Source organism: Mustela nigripes, chromosome 9 (assembly GCF_022355385.1).
Source record: "Mustela nigripes isolate SB6536 chromosome 9, MUSNIG.SB6536, whole genome shotgun sequence".
NCBI classification, from domain to species: domain Eukaryota; kingdom Metazoa; phylum Chordata; class Mammalia; order Carnivora; family Mustelidae; genus Mustela; species Mustela nigripes.
Window position 1 is genome coordinate 35,645,543 of NC_081565.1, and position 19,949 is coordinate 35,665,491.

The 19,949-nt window shown below is 48.7% G+C and overlaps 4 protein-coding genes across 28 annotated transcripts in view; 2 read left to right on the forward strand and 2 right to left on the reverse strand.

Annotated features, from left to right (window-relative positions):
• Positions 1 to 3,348, reverse strand: part of TMEM8B (transmembrane protein 8B) — a 43,463-nt gene extending 40,115 nt beyond the window's left edge. Inside the window, exon 1 of one of the 2 annotated variants that reach the window (XM_059411340.1) lies at positions 2,625 to 3,348. In XM_059411340.1, the coding sequence (XP_059267323.1) occupies positions 2,625 to 2,655 (31 nt within the window). In that variant the 5' untranslated portion in view covers positions 2,656 to 3,348. Of the gene's footprint in view, positions 1 to 2,485; positions 2,591 to 2,624 lie in introns of those variants that run through there. The other variant, XM_059411343.1, reaches the window with a different exon arrangement.
• HINT2 (histidine triad nucleotide binding protein 2) lies at positions 1,879 to 4,187 on the forward strand. 2 transcript variants are annotated; one of them, XM_059411349.1, is made up of 5 exons: positions 1,885 to 2,211; positions 3,367 to 3,507; positions 3,605 to 3,709; positions 3,822 to 3,894; positions 4,009 to 4,187. In XM_059411349.1, the coding sequence occupies exons 1-5, from the start codon at positions 1,894 to 1,896 to the stop codon at positions 4,098 to 4,100; spliced, it is 729 nt and encodes a 242-aa protein (XP_059267332.1). In that variant the 5' UTR covers positions 1,885 to 1,893; the 3' UTR covers positions 4,101 to 4,187. The 2 variants fall into 2 exon arrangements, with proteins under 2 accessions (XP_059267333.1, XP_059267332.1); XM_059411350.1 differs by lacking the exon at positions 4,009 to 4,187 and having other exon boundaries at positions 1,879 to 2,211; positions 3,793 to 3,881.
• A 640-nt stretch (positions 4,188 to 4,827) lies between these two features.
• On the forward strand, positions 4,828 to 7,122 carry SPAG8 (sperm associated antigen 8). 3 transcript variants are annotated; one of them, XM_059411379.1, is made up of 7 exons: positions 4,828 to 4,999; positions 5,093 to 5,810; positions 5,929 to 6,103; positions 6,282 to 6,327; positions 6,413 to 6,527; positions 6,644 to 6,706; positions 6,811 to 7,122. In XM_059411379.1, the coding sequence occupies exons 1-7, from the start codon at positions 4,962 to 4,964 to the stop codon at positions 6,997 to 6,999; spliced, it is 1,344 nt and encodes a 447-aa protein (XP_059267362.1). In that variant the 5' UTR covers positions 4,828 to 4,961; the 3' UTR covers positions 7,000 to 7,122. The 3 variants fall into 3 exon arrangements, with proteins under 3 accessions (XP_059267362.1, XP_059267363.1, XP_059267364.1); XM_059411380.1 differs by having other exon boundaries at positions 6,007 to 6,103; XM_059411381.1 differs by lacking the exon at positions 6,811 to 7,122 and having other exon boundaries at positions 6,628 to 6,707.
• An 83-nt stretch (positions 7,123 to 7,205) lies between these two features.
• NPR2 (natriuretic peptide receptor 2) overlaps positions 7,206 to 19,949 on the reverse strand; it is a 50,382-nt gene continuing 37,638 nt past the window's right edge. For 20 of the 21 annotated variants that reach the window (XM_059411373.1, XM_059411374.1, XM_059411372.1 and 17 more), the window contains 20 exons: positions 18,228 to 18,341; positions 17,798 to 17,933; positions 17,250 to 17,344; positions 16,940 to 17,072; positions 16,654 to 16,738; positions 16,073 to 16,193; positions 15,836 to 15,910; positions 15,549 to 15,626; positions 14,996 to 15,100; positions 14,829 to 14,900; positions 11,301 to 11,460; positions 10,981 to 11,136; positions 10,734 to 10,902; positions 10,429 to 10,575; positions 9,836 to 9,959; positions 9,572 to 9,640; positions 8,221 to 8,395; positions 8,051 to 8,149; positions 7,686 to 7,777; positions 7,206 to 7,557 (listed from right to left, as the gene is read on the reverse strand). In XM_059411373.1, coding sequence (XP_059267356.1) covers positions 7,492 to 7,557; positions 7,686 to 7,777; positions 8,051 to 8,149; positions 8,221 to 8,395; positions 9,572 to 9,640; positions 9,836 to 9,959; positions 10,429 to 10,575; positions 10,734 to 10,902; positions 10,981 to 11,136; positions 11,301 to 11,460; positions 14,829 to 14,900; positions 14,996 to 15,100; positions 15,549 to 15,626; positions 15,836 to 15,910; positions 16,073 to 16,193; positions 16,654 to 16,738; positions 16,940 to 17,072; positions 17,250 to 17,344; positions 17,798 to 17,933; positions 18,228 to 18,341 — 2,271 coding nt within the window. In that variant the 3' untranslated portion in view covers positions 7,206 to 7,491. The remainder of the gene's footprint in view (positions 7,558 to 7,685; positions 7,778 to 8,050; positions 8,150 to 8,220; positions 8,396 to 9,571; positions 9,641 to 9,835; positions 9,960 to 10,428; positions 10,576 to 10,733; positions 10,903 to 10,980; positions 11,137 to 11,300; positions 11,461 to 14,828; positions 14,901 to 14,995; positions 15,101 to 15,548; positions 15,627 to 15,835; positions 15,911 to 16,072; positions 16,194 to 16,653; positions 16,739 to 16,939; positions 17,073 to 17,249; positions 17,345 to 17,797; positions 17,934 to 18,227; positions 18,342 to 19,949) is intronic. The other variant, XM_059411356.1, reaches the window with a different exon arrangement.

Sequence of the window (19,949 nt, forward strand, 5' to 3'; positions counted from 1 at the left end):
TCCAAAGCAGCTCTATGGGCTGCTGTGGTCTCAAAGGCACCACAGAGAATTGCATGTAACCTTTAGGGCACAGAAAAGGCCAGTTTACATTTCCCCACATTTGGGGAAGCTAGCTATACTTCCAAAGGAAGAGAGGCAATCTGGACTTCTAGAACTCCTAGGGGAAAGTACAGGGTCAAATGTCTGCCCTTTGGAGGATAAAAGGACTTTCTAACAATAATACGGCTATAGCAAATGTGGTTACTATCTCTGGAAGTCAAGAGTTGTTCTTGGCTGATGATATGCAATTAGCGCCATAATGACCATTCACTAAAACTAATTCAATAGTCAGCAGTAAAGGAATGGCTACTGTGAAAACTCATTCAAATAAATAATATGCAGAGGGTGCCTTTGTGGCTTTAGTCACTTGGGCGTCTACCTTGGGCTCAGGTGGTGATCTCCAGATCCTGGGACAGAGCCCTGAATTGGCTGAGGCATCCTGCTTCCTGCTCAGCAGGGAGTCTGCTTCTGTCTTCTCCCTCTGCCCCCATCCCACCGCTCATTCTCTCTCTCTCTCAAATAAATAAGCAAAATCTTAAAAACAAATAATAGGCAGACATTACAAAGTATATTTACATAGACTAATAATATGGAAAATTGTCAGGGGCATTACATATTATGAAATATTACATATTATGTATATGTATTACATATGAAATATTACATATTATGTATATGTATTACATATTACATATTATGTAATATTTTTAAACATTTTAAACATATTAAATGTTTTAAACATATTTTAACATATTACATATTATGAAAGCAAATGAAATACCAATTGTTACTCATTCCACAATCATTGAGCACCTATCTATGTCAAGGACATGCGCTAAAAAAACCGACAAAAAAAACTAAAGATACAGTGGTGGCTTTTGTCCTAACTGTTGAAGTCATACTAAAACTTAACTGTGTGAGTATATCAGCACTCTGTGACCCCTGTTCCTTCTGTCAAAAATATATATTCCGGGGACACCTGGGTAGCTCAGTTGGTTGGACGACTGCCTTCGGCTCAGGTCATGATCCTGGAGTCCCGGGATGGAGTCCCCCATCGGGCTCCCAGATCCATGGGGAGTCTGCTTCTCTCTCTGACCTTATATATTCCAGCAAAACAAAATATATTTCTGACGCATTTTCCCTTGTTCTTCAAACCTGACTAACTGAAAATGCCAGGCGCAAGGCTAACCATTTCTGATTAGGAAAGCACACTGGATACCTATGCCTTTGCTTATTATCGTGTGGTAAAGACAGGACCCTCCCGTCGCACCCCCCGTTTAAAAAGAAAGGGAAAAAAAGGGGGGGGGGGAATGCCCTGAAAACAAACTGCAGAATCTTCAATCTTGGTGTTTGGACACAAGAACATAAACTAAGGAGAAACAGCCCTTAGGTAAGTAAATTTAAAAATCTCTGCAATGCTCAAGGGGCTGAAATGCCCTTGTAGGAAGGAAGCTGGGTATCTATCCCACCAGTTATAGGACCCCCTTCCCACTTAGCCTTCCGCCCCACTCGCCTGGCGCCGCCGCCCCGCCCCCCTCCGTGGCCTTGGCCTCCACGGGTTGCGGTGGTTCCCGGAGCCAGCCAGCGCCGAGCTTTCTCAGAACCCGCCCTCTCCCTGGCCAATGCCGGGAGAGGGTCTACGACCTTAGGGGACTTTGTGCCACATGAGTGTGGTGCAGCAGCGCCAATTGGAGGAAAATCCCACCTGGTCTCCTAAACCTTCCAATGGAGTGAGATACTCTCTTGGCGAAACTACTTAGGGGGCCCAATGACGAAGCAACCTTCACTCTGACCAGAAGTCGAGGCCAATGGAGTAGAACACTCGCCCTCCAGCTGGCAGAAGAAGCCAATGGGATGAAAAGACTCCGCCTCCGGGGTAGTGGCGGAGCCAGCGGAGTGAACGGCGCCACCCTCTGGACTAAAGGGCAGCAGGCGGCCCAGGAACGCGACCAATGGGATAGTAGGGCTCGCTCGCAGCGGCCGGCGGAGCCAATGGCTGCCGCTCGCCGGCTCCCGGGCGGACCCACCTCGGGCTGGCGGCGGGGCCAGCGTACTGGGGCCCGGAGAAAGGTTCGGCGACTGAGGGGCAAGATGGCGGCCGCCCTGGCGCTGGCTGCTGGGCTGTGCGTGGCGCGCAGGGCGGTGGCTGTGGCGGGGCCGCGGGGGGCACAGGTGAGAAGCGACCGTGGGAGCGCAGAGGGCGTCCTGCGGGCACTGCCGTTCTCCAGGCCGGGGGTTGGCGTTCCTTCCCCAGGCGCGCGCGACCCTGCGGCCTCGCGGGAACGGAGCCCGGACGCGGGGCAAGGAACGGCGCCCCTCCCGTGGTGCAAGCTCCGGGGCTGTGCGGTGAGGTCGGGCTGGTGGGCGGCGATGGCCGACGCCCGCACCGGCTGGGGCGCCGAGGTCGCGAAAGGTCAGTGGATTGGCTGCTGCCTTATAAGCCTACCTGAAACCCAGGTGACCGAACGCCTGCTCCGGGCAGCCTCCTCGGCGCCCCCTGCAGGAAGTGAGGTTTGTCTTCTCGGAGCCCGTCTCCTGCCCCTGTCAGGCCCCTGGCCGCCTGAGCACACGTATTAACCTCTCACCTTCTCCACTTGTCAGAGGGGTCAGGTTCATCCCACCTCTTTCTCCCACAATGTGACAACACTGACTTCAGCCTTCTCTGAGCCCCTGGGAAACTGGGGCCTCCCTACCCACAATCCCCTGGGGCTGAGTTCACATAATTCTTTCCTTCACTGATTTAAGGGACTGAAGTTAAAATTCACAGTCAGAGGTCAGATCTGACACCAAGACGTGTTTGTGTCAAACTTCAATAAAACGGGTAACACAACTGAAAGATCAGGCAACGGGTAATGGAAATAAGTGGAAACTTAGTAACAAGGTGTGAGTAAATGGAAAGGGCTCCAGTGGTCTCAAAGATGATACAAACCACTCCCTTTATTTTATATTTAAAGCCAAGAGGAGGTAATTTAAGGTAATTCAGTGGTAAAAGAAGAACTGGGACCTAAGTGTCCAGTTCTCATCCTGTGTCCTTTCTTCCGGAATAATAACTAAATTTACTAGAAACGTTAGCAACAGGAATCAATTGCACTGCTGAATCCTGCATTGTAATATAGCCTTCATCTAACCAAGCTCAGCACTATAACCCTACTCTCTGCTGCTGATGTTCTGAAATTTAGGAACTTGTCTTTTGGATGGGAAACACTAATAGGTTCTTAGAAGGATGAAGTTAATGACTAACAGAACCCAGCCTCTGCCAGCCTTGACTCACTATATGGGGAAGGTATTTTCAGCTCCCTCCCTCGGGTATGTCTGACCCACCTTCAGGTCCGAGGAGCTGCAGGTGTGACTGATGGAAATGAAGTGGCCAAGGCCCAGCAGACAGCTCCTAAGGGAGCAGCCCCAACAGTCTTCTCCCGGATCCTGGATCGAAGCCTCCCAGCTGATATTCTATATGAGGACCAGCAGGTGGGGTGCCTTTAGGGTTCGTCCCCTTAGGAACTTGTGAGATACATCAGCCTGTTAAAAAGTAACATGGTGGCCTCTGGCCTGTCACTACTCCCAGTGTCTTGTATTCCGTGATGTGGCGCCTCAAGCTCCTGTGCACTTCCTTGTCATTCCTAAGAAGCCCATTCCTCGGATTAGCCAGGCTGAAGAAGAGGACCAGCAGGTGGGAAGAGCAGAGCCAACCTTTGGCTTTGGGGCAGGGGAGCCCTGGACAACAGCTAGAGGTTTTGCTCCCTGTAAATGAAGCCACCTGTCTCCCTCCCCTTTCCCTGTAGCTTCTAGGACACCTTCTCCTTGTGGCCAAGAAGACAGCAAAGGCTGAGGGCCTGGGAGATGGATACCGACTTGGTGAGTGATTTTTGGCCCTTGAGCCCCTCACCTATAAATTCTCAAACCTGTCCCTCAGTCTGATCTTTAGTCTTTGACCTTTCCCATGTTTCATAACCCCACGCTCTATTTCAGTGATCAATGATGGGAAGCTGGGTGCACAGTCTGTGTATCATCTGCACATTCACGTACTTGGGGGTCGACAGCTCCAGTGGCCTCCAGGTTGAACCTACCAACTGACCAAGAACCCCAGACCTGGATGCTTGGAGGGTGGGGGGAATGAATATGATGCTAATAAACTTGCTCTCCCTCAATTTTGGATCACTGTCTTAAATATATAAAGATACCACAAATAGGAAAGAATGCTGATAAAACATAATGATCTCTATCAACTGTGGACTGAGAGACAATTAGGTCTGTGAGCCCTCATGACTAATGATCCACCTGGGTCAAGCTTCTAGAAAAGTAGCAGTAGGAATAAGCCTGTGTGAGTAGGAAGAGACTGAAACCCAGGGATGAGACTTGCTCAACCCTGGCCCTCATTCAGATGCCAAGCCAAGTTCTAGGGGGTCTGAGAGGAGGATGGCCTCAACATGAGGGCCTTTTACTGAAGAAGTAACCACACGAAAAAGGCTGCCACCCTTTGATCCCCATGTCTTATCATTTTGCTTTTGAGTTGTCTAATATATTTTCAGCCTTAAACATTTTAAAAAGACTACCTCCACTTTTGAGAATGAACTGAGGGGAAACTACTGTTGCCCCTACACAAGTACACCAAGTATGCTTTAGTCTGATACCCCAGCCCTGTGCTTGTCCCCAACACAAAGAACCACCTTAGAAAGCCTCAAAAGAAGCACTCCTAAGTGTAAAAGGCAAGACCCTAGGCCAGCGGAACCTTAAAAGCTGGGCTGAGGCGGAAGGGAGTCTGAATGGAATGCAAACTTCCCAGACAGCGGCAGGTTGAAGACTTCCGCCCCGCAGAGAATTTGCCTGCACCCCCACACAACACTTCCGCCCTGCTCTAGTTCTGCGCAGACTCCTGGAATTATTTGCCGTCTCTATGGCAACCCGGTAGCTGCTGCGGGAAGATGGAGACCACCGAGTCTACCAAGGGATCACGGTCTCGGTGAGAGCGGCAGCTTTGGCTGCAGGTTTAAGGGTACAAGAAAGGTCAGCCGACTTACTGGGCTGCGCTTTTGACGTATTCGCTTCCTTTTAGATCTTTGGACGTGCAGCCTGGAGCTGGAGGGCTCAGGTCTTCTTCAGAACCGTTTCCTTTGGATGGCCGTCCTAGGTCGGTCCTGGCAGCTGCAACTGCTGCAGCTGCAGCTGCAGCTGCCTCCACCGCCAAAACCAATGCGTTATCTACGAAGACCCGAGTCCGCTACTCTGAACCGAGCATTCTCATGGACCGCTCCTCTGACAGTCTTCCTGGGGAGCCCTGCACTGGAACCAGCTTTACCCACAAGATAGATCAGAGGAGACTTGGCGTTGAGCCTGTCTATGCTTCCCGTTTCACCCAGGATCCCTGTACTACAAATGACCGTAGCTCTAGTCCTGGCCCTGTTACTGGCTCCAGTTCTGGTCCTGGCCATGGCTCTGGCCCTGGCTGTGACTCTGGTCAAGGGACTGGTTCTGATTCTGGCCCAGGTCCTGCCATTGAATCTGAACCTAGTCCAGACCGTGGCCATGACCCTCAGCTCAGCCTCTGCAGTCTCCCAAGCTTCAGAAACCTTGGGTCAGAGCTGATCCCTAATTATTCCTGCTGGAATCACTACTGCTGCTGGGAACCTCAGAAACAACCCTGGAAAAGTTTGCAAGTCCCAGAACCTGGTGCACGAGGGCAATGGAAGACCCCTCAATTTGAAGAGAAGTGTAAGGTTCTCAAAGAAACATTGCCACGGGGACACTGCCTTCTCTACAACTGGGAGGAGGAGGTATTAAGGTTTCAGCCTTTTCCTGAAGACTGCCCCCAGTTTCCTGGGGGAGGCAGTAGTTTATGATGAGGGTGGGTACCATAAAGGGTATCTTGGTCACTCACCTTGGGGCCCACAGAGAGCCACCAATCACCTGGATCAAGTCCCAAGCATGCAGGATGGCTCTGAGAGTTTCTTCTTCCGACATGGACACCAGGGACTGCTGACCCAACAGCAACAGTCACCCATGTCCTTCAGCACCACCCAGAAAGACTCGTACCAGCCCCCACGAAACTACTATCAACCAATTCGAGGTGGGAAGCATGAGAGAATGGGCATGAGCCCATTAGAGAAAAGAGAGAGAAAAGAATTTCTAGTAGGACTATGGATTGTCTGATGGGTAGATTTTCCTTCCTTTTCTCACATTTGTTTCTTCTGGGCCTGCTTCTTAACCAGACTCCCCCACTCTCTCCACTCCCTGCCCTCCCACAGGAAAGCGGGAAGCCATGCTGGAGATGCTCCTGCACCATCAGATCTGGTAAGAGGCTGGGAGAAGGGTAAAGGGGATGGGGGAAGACAAAAATTTGGAAAGAATGGCTCTGACATCCCCCAGGACTATATAGTAAAGAGGTGCAGGCAGAGCAGGAACCCACAGGGAAGCACTCTGAGGTCGAATCTGTGACACATCATGACTACCGAAAGGAGCTGGTCCACGCCGGGCCTCCTGCCCCAACCAAGGTGAGAGCTTATCTCATCCCACTTGTACAGCTGGCTTCTAATGGGCTGTGGGAAAGTAGCAGAGGTTAAGAGAGGAAGATTCAAACCAAGAGCTTTTCAGGTTTTCTCCCTTACAGCCTCATGACTACCGTCAGGAGCAGCCTGAAACCTTTTGGATACAGAGGGCACCGCAGCTACCGGTGGGTGAGGGTGTTGGGAGTTGGGGAGAAGAAGGAGGGGAAGAGGCTGTTCTGTTCAGGCTTGGTGCAGAGCAGGATCTGTCCTCATTCTGGCTCTCCCCTAGGGTGTCAGTAACATCAAGACACTGGACACACCATTCCGGAAGAACTGCAGTTTCTCAACACCAGTGCCTTTGTCTCTGGGGCAGCCTTTGCCCTATGAACCTGAGAATTCTTCCCACCAACTGGGAGAAATATCCTCCCTTGCCTGTCAGGGAGCACACGGTGGGGAAATGGGTAGAACTACTATCTAAGAGTTGAGGCGGGAAGAGGGGTGTGGAATACAGAATCCATTTCTGTCTGTACTGGAGAGGTGGGAAGGAAGGTGATTCTGTCTGTACTTGGTAAAGGGGCTTTCCATAAAGAGTTCTCTCTCACCCTGAGACTGCTATTTCAGTGAGTCCACGCATTACCATGTTCACACCCCATAACTTTTCCTTGGACTTGCCCCTAACCCAGACTCCGACATCATGACATTTTTTGTTGTTTTATATTTGGCCAAAATATTCTGGTTTAGATACAGATATTTACAGAAGGTAAGGAAGAAGGGAACCGGGCCAGAGCGAGGCAGGTATATGTACAAGGCTGAGCTGCAAAGAGCAACAACTTCCATATAAGGCAGGATTTGTGCATGTTGGTTTCCATCTTACACGACAATGTCCATTTCTGATGTGTGGAGAGATGGTGACCACTGCCCCCCCACGTACCAGCAGCAGGAGACTGTCTGACTTGGAAAGAAGTAAGTTCTACAGGAGTCCAGTGGGTCCTTTCCGCTCTCCTAGGAGCCAGTAAGTTCGCATCTTTCCTTTTCCCTGGAAGTGGGGGAGTGAAGATAATTCAGATTCCTCTATGGTATTCCTTCATCTCTGTCTTTCCCCCCTGGTCCCATAATTGCTTTCATCCTCCCTTTCCCTGATCCTTCCCCATGGCCTGCCATCACCTTCATCTCCACATCCCCCCGAAGCTCTAGCTGGAAGCATCCTAGCTCATCCAGGGCATCCTTGGTGGTAGAGGAGACATGGATCTTCAGGGCTGGAGTGGGATGGGGTGTGGGGATGGTGGGGAGTTGAATCAAAGAAAAGACAAGAGAAGAATTGGTGGTATCGGAGAGAGCTTTACCAGACCACCACCCCTCAGGAGGCTCTCAGTCTTTCCCAGGGCACAGGCACTAGAACCAAAGTGTGTCCAAGGATGGGGCAGTCAGGAACTGTGGTCTCTCAGATTGAGAGATTTGAGGAACTCTGAAAAGAAGAAAAGGACAACACACATTGAGACTAAGGCTGGGGTTGAGGGCTGATGTTTTACCTTGACCGTTCGACTCCATGCGGGAAGCAGTGTTCACTGTGTCTCCAAAAAGACAATAGCGGGGCATCTTCAGGCCAACAACCCCAGCACAGACGGGCCCTAGGAGAAGAAACAGGTTGGGAGAGCCTGGGAAAAGCAGACACAAGGACTGGAGGGAGAGTCAGCCTTACCCGTGTGGACCCCTATGCGTAGCCTCAGCTGGTCATGGGGTCGGTGGCGGATGCGGAAGGAAGAAACAGCATCCAGTAATGCTAGGGCCATACGAGCAATTTCCGGGGCATGGCGCTGACCGTTTCGGCCTGGGAGGCCAGATACCACCATGTAGGCATCTCCAATCGTTTCTACCTGATTGAGATGGGGATTAAAATGTCACCTCTATGTGTATCAGTGGGAATGGAGAAGCATAGAAGAAGATAAGCTGGACACCACTCTGAGTCAACCGAACAGCCTGGGAGGCCAGCACATTGACTGGAAAGTAAGTGAGAATTGGCGGAGGTAGAGGTGGGTGGGTTCAGTTTCAGGGAATCTTTAAATCCTCCTATCCCACCCCTGTACATGGCGAACATTCAGTAAGTGTTTGCTGAATGAATGGATACCTGCTCTGCAACAAGACATGGACAATTAAGTTCTGCTCTCAGGAAATGGGAAGCAAGAAAACAGGGCTGCCCTGAAGAGCACAGAGGCTGGTGAGAAGGGCAAGCAGGCCCACTGAAATAGGTCTCATACAGCCTGAACTGTGCAAGGTAAGAAAGCAGCCGCTTGGCTTTGTTAATTGTACTGAAGTACACAAAAGAATGGCCTGTTTTTAGGAACTAGACACTGAACCATTTAGGGATAAAGGGGCACCATGCCTGCAACTTACTCTCAAATAATACAGAAAATAATTATATAGACATACAGATTTTTTAAAAATAAGGCAAGTGGGGTAAATTACAAATAACTGGTGATTCTGGGCGAAGAGTGTATGGGAGTTCTACATTACAGGATGAAAAACATGGTAGAGTAAGTCCAAAGGGAAGGGACAGGAACAGTATTAACTATGCAGTGTTAGACATTTTCCACAATAAATCTATTATTCCTAACTTATAGGTAAAATTCCTGACATTCAAGGAGATTTCCAGTTACTTGCCCAAGGCCACACAATTAGTTACAAAATCAACACCTCAATCCCAATGGTTTTTACTCTGAAGTATAATAAAGCTCGCTGTGTGCCAACTCAATGACTTAACAAAATTTTTTTACAAGGTAGCCTGTCCCTCACCCTAATAAATCATTCTGTACCTACATCCCATATGATTCTCCCATGTCTAGAAGGGATGGAGAGATTGAGAAAAGATGGATAGACTATATTTATAACCCTAGGCAAAAAGTGGCAGATGGGGGCTAAATTCTGTGATGGTTCTGATTAGGGTGTTGACAGCCAGGAGGGCAAACTAACCATCGAGCAGGGTAAGGCATGTAGTGTTTGGAGAGATTGGGTTTTCAAGGTGGTCTCCAAAGGAGGGTAGCCCCAGATCTCACCTTGTAGACGTCAAAGTTGTCAATTATGGCATCAAAGCAGGTATACAGGTCATTAAGAAGTGTCACCACCTAACAAGGATGGGAAGGAAAGTAGAGTCCCTGAGACTTGAGCCTAACTTTCTAAGAATTCTTAACCCATAAGCCCTAACAAAATATGGGAACTCCAGAACAAAAGAATCTCCCCTACTATCAAGGCTTCCTATGCCCCAACGAAGCTCCCCCAGATCCCTATCCCGCCCCCTACTTCTTACTCCTGGTTCTCACCTGCATGGGGGTGCTCTCTGCTGACAAAGCTGTGAAGCCAACAATGTCACTGAAGTAGATGGTAACACTGTCAAAGGCCTCAGCCTGTACAGTCTCTCCCCGTTTTAACTGCTCTGCCACTGAACTAGGAAGCAAGGGCCAAACTCAGAGAGAGAGGATGGGAGGAGAGAGGAAATGGGTGCATGGCAGAGCAGAGATGCATTATAATGTGAAAACTAAGCTGGGTAGAAAAGAAGGAAGGCGACTGGGACAAGCTCAAAGTAAAGTATTTAAGTGGTGGGGGTTGGAAGGGGACCCCTGGGGATGGGGGCTAAATGTCTCAAGTTGGGATTGTTCTATATCCGCTTGCTAGAGCAAAGGCATGGTAGAGCCGTGTCCTAAAAAGAAGGGGTGGGAAGCCAGGAAGAAGGCAGCATATCTCATTCAGGGACAGAATGAAAACACACAGGCTATCGCCAGAAAGTCTCACTGCATCAGGATGAAACAAAGCAGGGTTCTAAGAGCTGGGAAGTGAGTTCTCAGGAGCTTGAGCAGGGAGAACCCAACAGCACAGAATACCAAAGGAAAATCTGGGAAGGTGACCAAAGTCTCACTGGGGTAGAATTTGGTAGAGCAGAGCCTCAGCCTTGCGTTTCTCCTCCAGATAGGCCTGTGTGCGCTCCTCCACCAGCTTCTCCAGGTTATTGGCATACTGCTCCATGCGCAACAGCAGGTTGTCCAATATGCTCGTGCCGCCCTCCCTGGGGGGAGGCCAGGATATGGTACCTGCTCCCACTCTCTCAAGACTCCCAGGACTTCCTACCCAACCTACCCTCTTTGCCGACCAGCCCCACCTCCACCACCAAAACTGATGAGGCTTCTATCCCTGGGGAGCCCACGCCCCTTAGTGCCCTCTCACTTGTTAAAGCGGCGAATGAAGCCCTTAATTTGTCCAAAGTCTGGCCGCTCAGCGGGTTCCTGGGCCCAACATCGCTCCATCAGCAACACCAGCTCTTCATTTAGTTGGGTCCGGTCAATGCTTGGCCGGAAATATGGCCGCTGACCATTTCGGACCTTCTGGACAATCTCTGAGGGTGATAAAGGGTTTGGATGAAGAACAGGGTCCCCTAGGTAGAGGGGTCTATGGGCAGTAGATTGACTCTCACCTTTGGGGCTGAGGTCCAGGCCCTCCAAGTAGAAAGGGCCACTGCGAAGTGCTATCTCCTGTAAGATGATCCCGAAGCTATAGACGTCAGCCTTCTGCATGCCTGTGGTTGGCAGTGGGTTCCCACCCAACAGTTCTGGGGCAGTCCACAGCTTCTCTGAAAAGAGGGAACAGGTTGGCCAGGTCCTCAAAAAAAGTGTCCCCACGCCCATAATACTCCCCATATTACTGTCATTCCATCTCCCTCTCCCACACTCCCTAGGTGGAAATGATCAAGGCCAGAGGAGAAATATAAAAGTGGGTTGCGGGGAAGGGCCTCACTGGCATAGAGGGCGTGGCTGTCATCAGGTTCAGCAGTTGAGCGGAAGCTGGCCAGGCCATAGTCTGTGATTTTGAGCACAAAACGACTATCCACCACACAGTTGGAGGACTTGAGACTCCCATGGGATGCAATAATGCTGTTATGGAGGAAGGCCATGCCCTGCAGGATACAGAACAAGTCATGGGTTTGGATTATATCCGGCTTAGGATACCCCCTTCTCCATGAGATGGGCATTAACTAGGTGTCTAAAGAGCTTGGGACCATAAAAACAATAAGCTACTTTTGGAAGGTGTTCTTTACAGTAAGTTTCTATAAATGGAAGTGGGCAGAGTAGGAGAGTCATCCCTTCCTGGTACCATTAACAGTATATTGGCACCACAGCACCAGGGACAGGTGAAATGTTGAAGGGGAGGGAGAGGGGAGCTATCAGCTTTTGCCCTGGAAAGGGAAGTCAGTCTTCTGAGTAGTGAACAGAACTATGAAGATAAACTCCAAGCATGATATGACTGACACTCGTGATGGCTTCAAATGTATGGCCACTACTTAGGAAGACACGGCTAAACACCCCGGTAATCCAAGTACCTAGATGCATTGAGGAAAACTAGCCACTTGCAAACTTTAACATACAGCCATGTCTGGGTAGGCAAGTCAGGATGGAGGAGGAAAGCAGTCTACTAGAGAGAATGCTGGGCCAGAGAGAAAGTGGAAAAAATAGTCAATTAGTAAAACCCTGGAAGACGGACAAAAGTGAGAGACAGCTGCCAAGCCAACACAGAAGCCAGAAGAGAAAAACTTTTGCTTATGAGGGACTATAAGGCAGGTCCTAAGAAGGCAGAGTGGTGCTTCCCACAATGAAACCCTGGGAGCCATCCCAAGTAAGGTAGAAGAGAAAAAGGAGGCAGTGTACTGTATGCTAACCAAAATACCTCTATCTAAATATTTAGCCCTGGACCTACACAATTCATAACTCTTCTGTCTGTGAACGCCTTCCTTTTATTCCTTTTGATAGCAATAAAACCCTTGAGAGTCACCAAATTTGTGAATACAGAAAGGATTAGACTTCTGGCTTTGTTCTAAACCAATTTTCCACTAAATCATGAGTTCTCTCCACACCATAAGAGACTCTTAATCTCACAAAACAAACTGAGGGTTGCTGGGGGTGGGGGAGTAGGGATAGGGTGGGTGGGTTATGGACATTGGGGAGGGTATGTGCTATGGTGAGTGCTGTGAAATGTGTAAGCCCGATGATTTACAGACCTGTACCTTTGGGACAAATAATACATTATATATTAATTTTTTAAAAATCATGAGTCCCCTCAGGAGTCCTGTTTTTCTTATATTATCATCACAGTCAGCCACCATATCAACTCTACCTAATATTTTATCTCTCACATGATGGCAAATTTTCACACACAAGACTTTTTTAAGTAATTTCATGAGAATTAAACAGAAAAACCAAAGCCAGCTTCAGGTGTGGTACAAGTGATCCACTAGCTGCAGGAATTGCTCTATAAACACCTGTCCAACCCATGCAAGATTCAAATTCATACCTTTGCAAACCCATGAACCACTGGGGTCACTTGAAAATAGCTAAAAACTGGGGCACCTGGGTGGCTCAGTGGGATAAGCCTCTGCGTTTGGCTTGGGTCATGATCTCAGGGTCCTGGGATCGAGCCCCGCATGGGGCTCTCTGCTCGACGGGGAGCCTGCTTCCTCCTCTCTGCCTGCTGCTCTGCCTACTTGTGATCTCTCTCTCTGTGTCAAATGAATAAATAAAATCTTTGAGAAAAAAAAAAGAATTCACCAGAATTTAAAAAAAAATAGCTAAAAACTAATATACGGGAAGATACCAAAGGTTTAATATAATTTTCCTTCGTTTCTCTTAGTTTTAAGTTTCTTCGTTTCTCTATAGAGAGAAGTTTTAGTTTTAAGTTCTTAAGCTCTTAGTTTTAAGTTTCTTCATTTCTCTACAATTTTAGTTAGTGTTTTTTTTTTTAATTTTGGTTTTTCTTGGGGGGGAAAAGGAGCAGCTATGTGTAGGACTTTTTGTGGCAGATAAATCTCCCCCAATTAAAAACTCCAGACCTGAAGACATCCAGATGGCCAAAAGACATGTGAAAAAGTGGTCCACATCACTTGGCATCAGGGAAATACAAATCAAAACTGCAATGAGATACCACCTCACACCAGTCAGAATGGCTAATTAACAAGTCAGGAAATAACAGATGCTGGTGAGGATGCGGAGAAAGGGGAAACCTCCTACACTGTTGGTAGGAATGCAAGCTGGTGCAACCACTCTGGAAAACAGCATGGGGTTTCCTCGAAAAGTTGAAAATAGAGCTACCCTATGACCCAGCAATTGCACTACTGGGTATTTACCCTAAAGATACAAATGTAGTGATCCAAAGGGGCACGTGCACCCGAATGTTTATAGCAGCAATATCCACAATAGCCAAATTATGGAAAGAACCTAGATGTCCATCAACAGATGAATGGATAAAGAAGATGTGGTATGTATATACAATGGAATACTATGCAGCCATCAAAAGAAATGAAATCTTGCCATTTGCGACAACGTGGATGGAACTAGAGGGTATTATGCTTAGCAAAGTAAGTCAATTGGAGAAAGACAACTATCACATGATCTCCCTGGTAAGAGGAAGGAGAGACACAATGTGGGGGGTAAGAAAAGAATAAATGAAACAAGATGAGATCGAAGGGAAACAAACCATAAGAGACTCTTAATCTCACAAGACAAACTGAGGGTTGCCGGGGGCCTGGGGATTGGGAGAGGAAGGTGGTTATGGACATTGGGGAGGGTATGTGCTATGGTGACTGCTATGAAGGTATAAACCTGGAGATTCACAGACCTGTACCCCTGGGGCTAATAATACATTATATGTTAGTAAAAAAAATTAAAAAAAAAAAAAAAAAAAAACTCCAGACCTTTACCCATCATTACCCAATCATTAGAATAAGGGAAACTGGAGAGAACGGGACTTTCACAGGACTAGAAGGAGAAACTGAAAGCAAAGATCAAGAAACAAAGGCATTTTAGGGGCACCCAGGTGGCTCGGTCAGTTAGGCATCTGCCCTCAGCTCAGGTCGTGATCCCAGGGTCCTGGGATGGAGCCCCACATAGGGCTCCCTGCTCAGAGGGGAGTCTCCTTCTCCCTCTGCCCTCCCCTGCCCCATTCTTGCGCTCTGTCTCTTTCTAATAAATAAATAAAATCTTAAAAAAGAAAGATATTTTAAAGCAAATGAACTCTTTTTTTTTTAAGATTTATTTATTTATTTATTTATTTATTTATCAGAGAGAGAGGGAGAGAGAGCGAGCACAGGCAGACAGAACGGCAGGCAGAGGCAGAGGGAGAAGCAAGTTCCCTGCTGAGCAAGGAGCCCAATGTGGGACTCGATCCCAGGACACTGGGATCATGACCTGAGCCAAAGGCAGCAGCTTAACCAACTGAGCCACCCAGGCGTCCCTAAAGCGGATGAACTCTTAAGGAAGAGCAGGGAAGACTCACCTTAACAAGGTCATTAATGAGGGAATAACGAAACATCCAGTCCAAGTTGATGCTGTCATTTTCCAGAATATCCTGTTAGTGACACAGAACAGATTATGTGACTATTATGCCCACTAGCTAACATGTGCTCATCTCCCCCATCCCTAAAATCTCCACCTTTCCCTTACCTGTAAACTCCCCCGAGGACAATACTCGGTCACGATGCAAATGTTGGGGGGATCAATGCAGGCACCAATGAAGCGAGTGAGATGGTTGAACTGAACATCTCTCATCTAACAAGAACAACAAAAAGTGGGAGAGGAAAAAAGAATTGAAAGAAATTAAAAATTAGATGCAGAAATAAACCATCAGGGGCGCCTAGGTGGCTCAGTGGCTTAAAGCCTCTGCCTTCAGCTCATGTCATGATCTCAGGGTCCTGGGATCAAGCCCCGAATCAGGCTCCCTGCTCAGTGGGAAGCCTGCTTCCTCCTCTCTCTCTGACTGCCTCTCTGCCTACTTGTGATTTCTGTCTATCAAATAAATAAATAAAATATTAAAAAAAAAAAAGAAAGAAACCACTACATTGAACAGGACCTTTCTGTTAATTGTGCCTACAACTTAAAATCCTTTATAAATAAGCCCCTTGTCTTCCTGCCCCACTTTACTATTCTCCTCTTCCCCCTCCCCTCTTTTCTCCATCCCTATTTACCCCTCACCCTTAACCCATACACCATTACATACGTGTTTGAGCTCAAACAGGACCTGCCGGGTCAGCTCAATGCGCTTCTTATTCACATGTTTGATGGCGACAACATTGCCCTGATGGTGGGAGTGAAAGGGGGAAAAGTTAAGTTAGTATCAGGAGTTCTTGAGAGGTAGGAAATCCTGGAGAAGTGTGGGAACATCCAAGAACTCAGCTAGACATAGAAAGGAAGGTTATGAGGGGCAGAGGTTCATGGCAAGAGGTGACAGATGGGGATGAGACAGGATGAAATGGTGGGGACCAGAACAAGCAGATGACTGTTCACCTTGAAGTGACCGGTGTTGGCAAAGATCTGGTATTTCCCATGGGCTGTCATGAGCGAGCCGTAACTGGATCCCCGCTGGGGCCAAGGGCAACATGGAGGCGGAAGGATGAAAGAAACATTAGATGATGGTGGCAGTGCAGGGGCTATCGTTACAAGCCAATGTGCTGGGAAAGGTCCAGGGTACAAAAGAACAGGCACTCAGAGGGAAGCAGAGGGACAGCTGAGACCAGAGCTCACCAGCGACAGTGTGAGGCGACTGCCTGCACCTTTATGATATCGTTCTGAATTGCCAAATTGCAGTTCTTCCCAGCGAATGCGCCACAACATGCTAGCCAGCTCCTTCTCCAGCATCAGCTTTCTGTAAGGACTGCACACCTCAGTTGACTGGCAAGCCCGATCCTCCCACCCCATGAGCTAACAGTGCGGTTGCAGGGGCTTCCCCGCAGCGCCCAGAGCTGCCACTGTTACACCCAAGGGGGCACTCAGAGCAGGACTGCCACAGGAGGCTGTGTTCCCCACCCCACAGGGATATGTGCCCTGTGCTCATTGCAAAACACAGAGGCTGAAGGTCAAAGTTCTTTCTTAAAATGGAAAATTCACCTGTGCCCTTAGAAGACCCCATGCAAAACCCCTCATTAGGACGCTCAGTCTAGGACCAAAAGGGGGAAAACAACACCTAGGCTGAAAGCTCAACGAGAAAGGCTAGAGACGAAGGTGTTAGGCCTAAGAGGGGACCGTCAAGCTAAGAGTCCCCCTAACCTCCAGAAGGCTGAGCAGGGGGAGGGAGGGGGCAGGTCAGTGGGAAGCCCAGAACTCACCGGAAGATGAGGAAGCTGGAAACACCAAACATGATGAAGGTGATTCCTGTGCCCAGAGCCACAATCGCCAGTGTTGAAAGTGGAGCTGAAGGAGGGAAGGGACCCTGAGAAAGACTGTGTGGAGTTGCGGCTGGGGAGGGGTGGTGCTCAGGGTGCAGGGTGTGGACAGATTTCTTGAGGGAAAGGAGTGAGGAGGGGGTATACAAGTAGAGGGAGTCAGGGAGAGGAGATGAAAGGACAGAAGTAAGGGGAGGAAGGATGACTCCCAGCCCCTGCACACACCCACTTTTATCACAGGATGGGTCGTCCAAGTCAAAGGCACAGGGGGGATTGTCCAGGGGCGGGGCCCCCTTCACCCAGGGAATAGGCCGTCCTGTCCACCAAATCTGCTTCTCAGCTCCTGAGTAGTGAGCTGCAGGCTGTGAGGAAGGAGAAAACTGGGCCCACGGGTCTGCTTCCCCAGCCTACCACCCACCCAGGAGAGAGCTCCAGCCAACAAGTCTCTGCCTCTAGTACCTTTGATTCTGCCCCACTGAACCCCTGAAAGCTGGCTATTCAGGGCCCACAATCTCCACCCTGCCTCCTCCCCCCATCACCTGGAAGTCTCCAGAATCCAGGTCTCCCATGGCCCACAGGACAAAGTCAGTCTCTCGGTCATTGTTCTTGTCCATAACAACCAGTCCAGTTACACCTAGGACAGAAAAGAGTAGCCCTTCCTCTGAGATCTACCCTAGGCCTCTCTCCTGTGCTCGATTCCTCTGATTACCTCAGATCCCTCCCAGCCCATGTTCTTTTATTTATTTATTTATTTATTTATTTATTTTATTTGACAGACAGAGATCACAAGTAAGCAGAGAGACAGGCAGAGAGAGAGGAAGGGAAGCAGGCTCCCCGCTGAGCAGAGAGCCCGATGCAGGGCTTGATCCCAGGACGCTGGGATCATGAGCTGAGCCGAAGGCAGAGGTTTTAACCCGCTGAGCCACCCAGGCGCCCCAGCCCATGTTCTTAATACATGGCCACCTTCACCATGTTCTCTGACCCCTCCTAACTCTTTCTCTGCCCCTGCCATCTATATTTTCTTCTGCCTACTCTGCTCCCTGGCCCGACCACAGCACTCTGGCCTCCACCTAACCCTCTCCATTACCATGGTATCTTCGTCCCTGCATCTTCTCCACAATTCGAAGTCCATCTTCCCGGGTGCCTCCCTCCTGGATTGTCTCATTCAGGACCTCAGCGTACAGCAGGATCCCATCGTAGAAGCAGCCAGCAATGAGGTTCATCTAGGGGTGGTAACTTCAGCAGGGCTCTCCAAATGTCCAGCCAGGCCCCTCCCCAGCCCCCTTTCCTGTCTCTGGGGTCTCCTTCTACCTCTTCTCTCTTCTCTGGTTTGCTTCCTTCCCGCCTCTCTTCCTAACATGCCATCCCTACCTCACTGGACAGAAGAGCAGAAGGGAAACCCTGGATGACAGCAGATGGTCCCCAAATTGGGCTGGCTCCATGGCCAAGGCTGAGTTAAGGAGAAGAGCCTTTCCTCAATGCCTGGCCCAAATCTCAGGAAAGCGAGATCTACTTACCAGGGAGGGGGCCAGCTCCACACCAAAATCTTCCCGGGCTCTTATCAGCAGACGATTCTGGAATTCCTGATACTCGGGATTTGGGGGTTCTCGGTAAGTGATCACCAATACTGTCTGTACCAACAGCACATGGGAGAGAGTGAACAGGATTCAAGATAGGCATTGGGGAAGAGAGGAAGCAAGACAGGGAAGCTCGGTGAAATATTCATGATACACAATATACACAGGTGAGTCTGAAGGGCGAAAGGATACGAAGCTCTGAGTTGTGCGTGCACCTGAGTGTGGGATGTACGTGTGGTGTGAGTTTAACACATCGGGAAGAGGGGAGTGGCACTCCTCCATGAAAGGTGCGCAGTTCTAGAAAGATGGAACCTGGGAAATAGATGGTATCAACTCCAACCCCCAGACCTGCCCCTCATCCTCCTGAAGCCCCTACCACCAGGCAGCCCTCCCTGCCAGGCTGCCATGGCCCTCACAGCTGCTCCATCCCAGCCTCTCTGGGCACCCACTCGCTATCAAGGACAACACGGATCAGCAGCTCCTCTCTGAGGTGTTCACTACTGTTCATGTGATCAGTAAAGTGTTGATATTTTCCTCCAGGCCACTTGGACACAGTGCCTCCACCCAGTGAATTAAGTAGATTTCAGGTTCTAGGACACCCGAGGGAAATACCTAGAGACAACATTTCTGTCAGTGAAAAGCTGTGGGTCCATTCACTTAACGTGTGCAGAACACCCACCCTAAGCAGCCCTGTCCTGCATACTGGTGCGGTCCTATACGTCACTAAGTAATACACACGTGTCACAGAGAAAACACAGAGTCATATGCCCACACGCATTTCACAGCTACACAAACGACACACTCAATCTCAGCTGGGCCCACAGCTCACTAGCTTTGGGTCAGCACATCCCTGTCTCTCACTGGGACGCCCACTTGGCGCCCAGTGCCCTTACACACTGCCCCTTCCTTAGCTGATGGATGTATTGGCCTCTGCCTACACCTCAGGCTCGCACGGTGACTGAGAACCAGCTTTTGCCTTGGATGGGAAACTGGGCAAGACTTTATTCAGATCAATGCATTTTGTGAAATGATAGCTTAAAATCTATTCACTTCTATCAGTTTTGTTCATTCCTGTCACTGAAAGTTCATGTGGACACGGAGATACTAGATAAATCACCTATACATGATTTATTTTATATCAATTCATTCTAGGAAGGAAATAATAAAGTTGGTTTCTAGTATGTATTCATTACATTAGACTAGTGTTTGCTTCATAGTGTAATTATTCTTACTGGAGCATTAGGGTCCTTGATCACATTCTTGTAATACTCTCCCCCACTCAGGTAAAATTTAAAAGGAGAAGGGGCCTGAAGATGGGGTTGGAAAAGTTTGCTCAATAACACCTATTTCAAGAATAGGTGGTAGGCTGGTGATCACTTACCGAGAACCCCCAAATAGAAGGGTAGGATATTGCTAACAAACAATGTTAAAAAATCAGTAAAAAAGCTCAAAAAGATCATGCTTAACACAATTTATATTTCAATAATAAAGGCTGATAACAGGTTTTTAATGCTTTTTAAGCACTTCATAATTCTCTAGGCTTCTCTGTTTCCTAGACTAGCTGTTATCACACTTTTTGATTTCATGACCCCTTTATACAACTAAAAGTTACTGAGGACCACAAAGAGCTTTTGAGTATATGGTACATCTATCAATATTTTC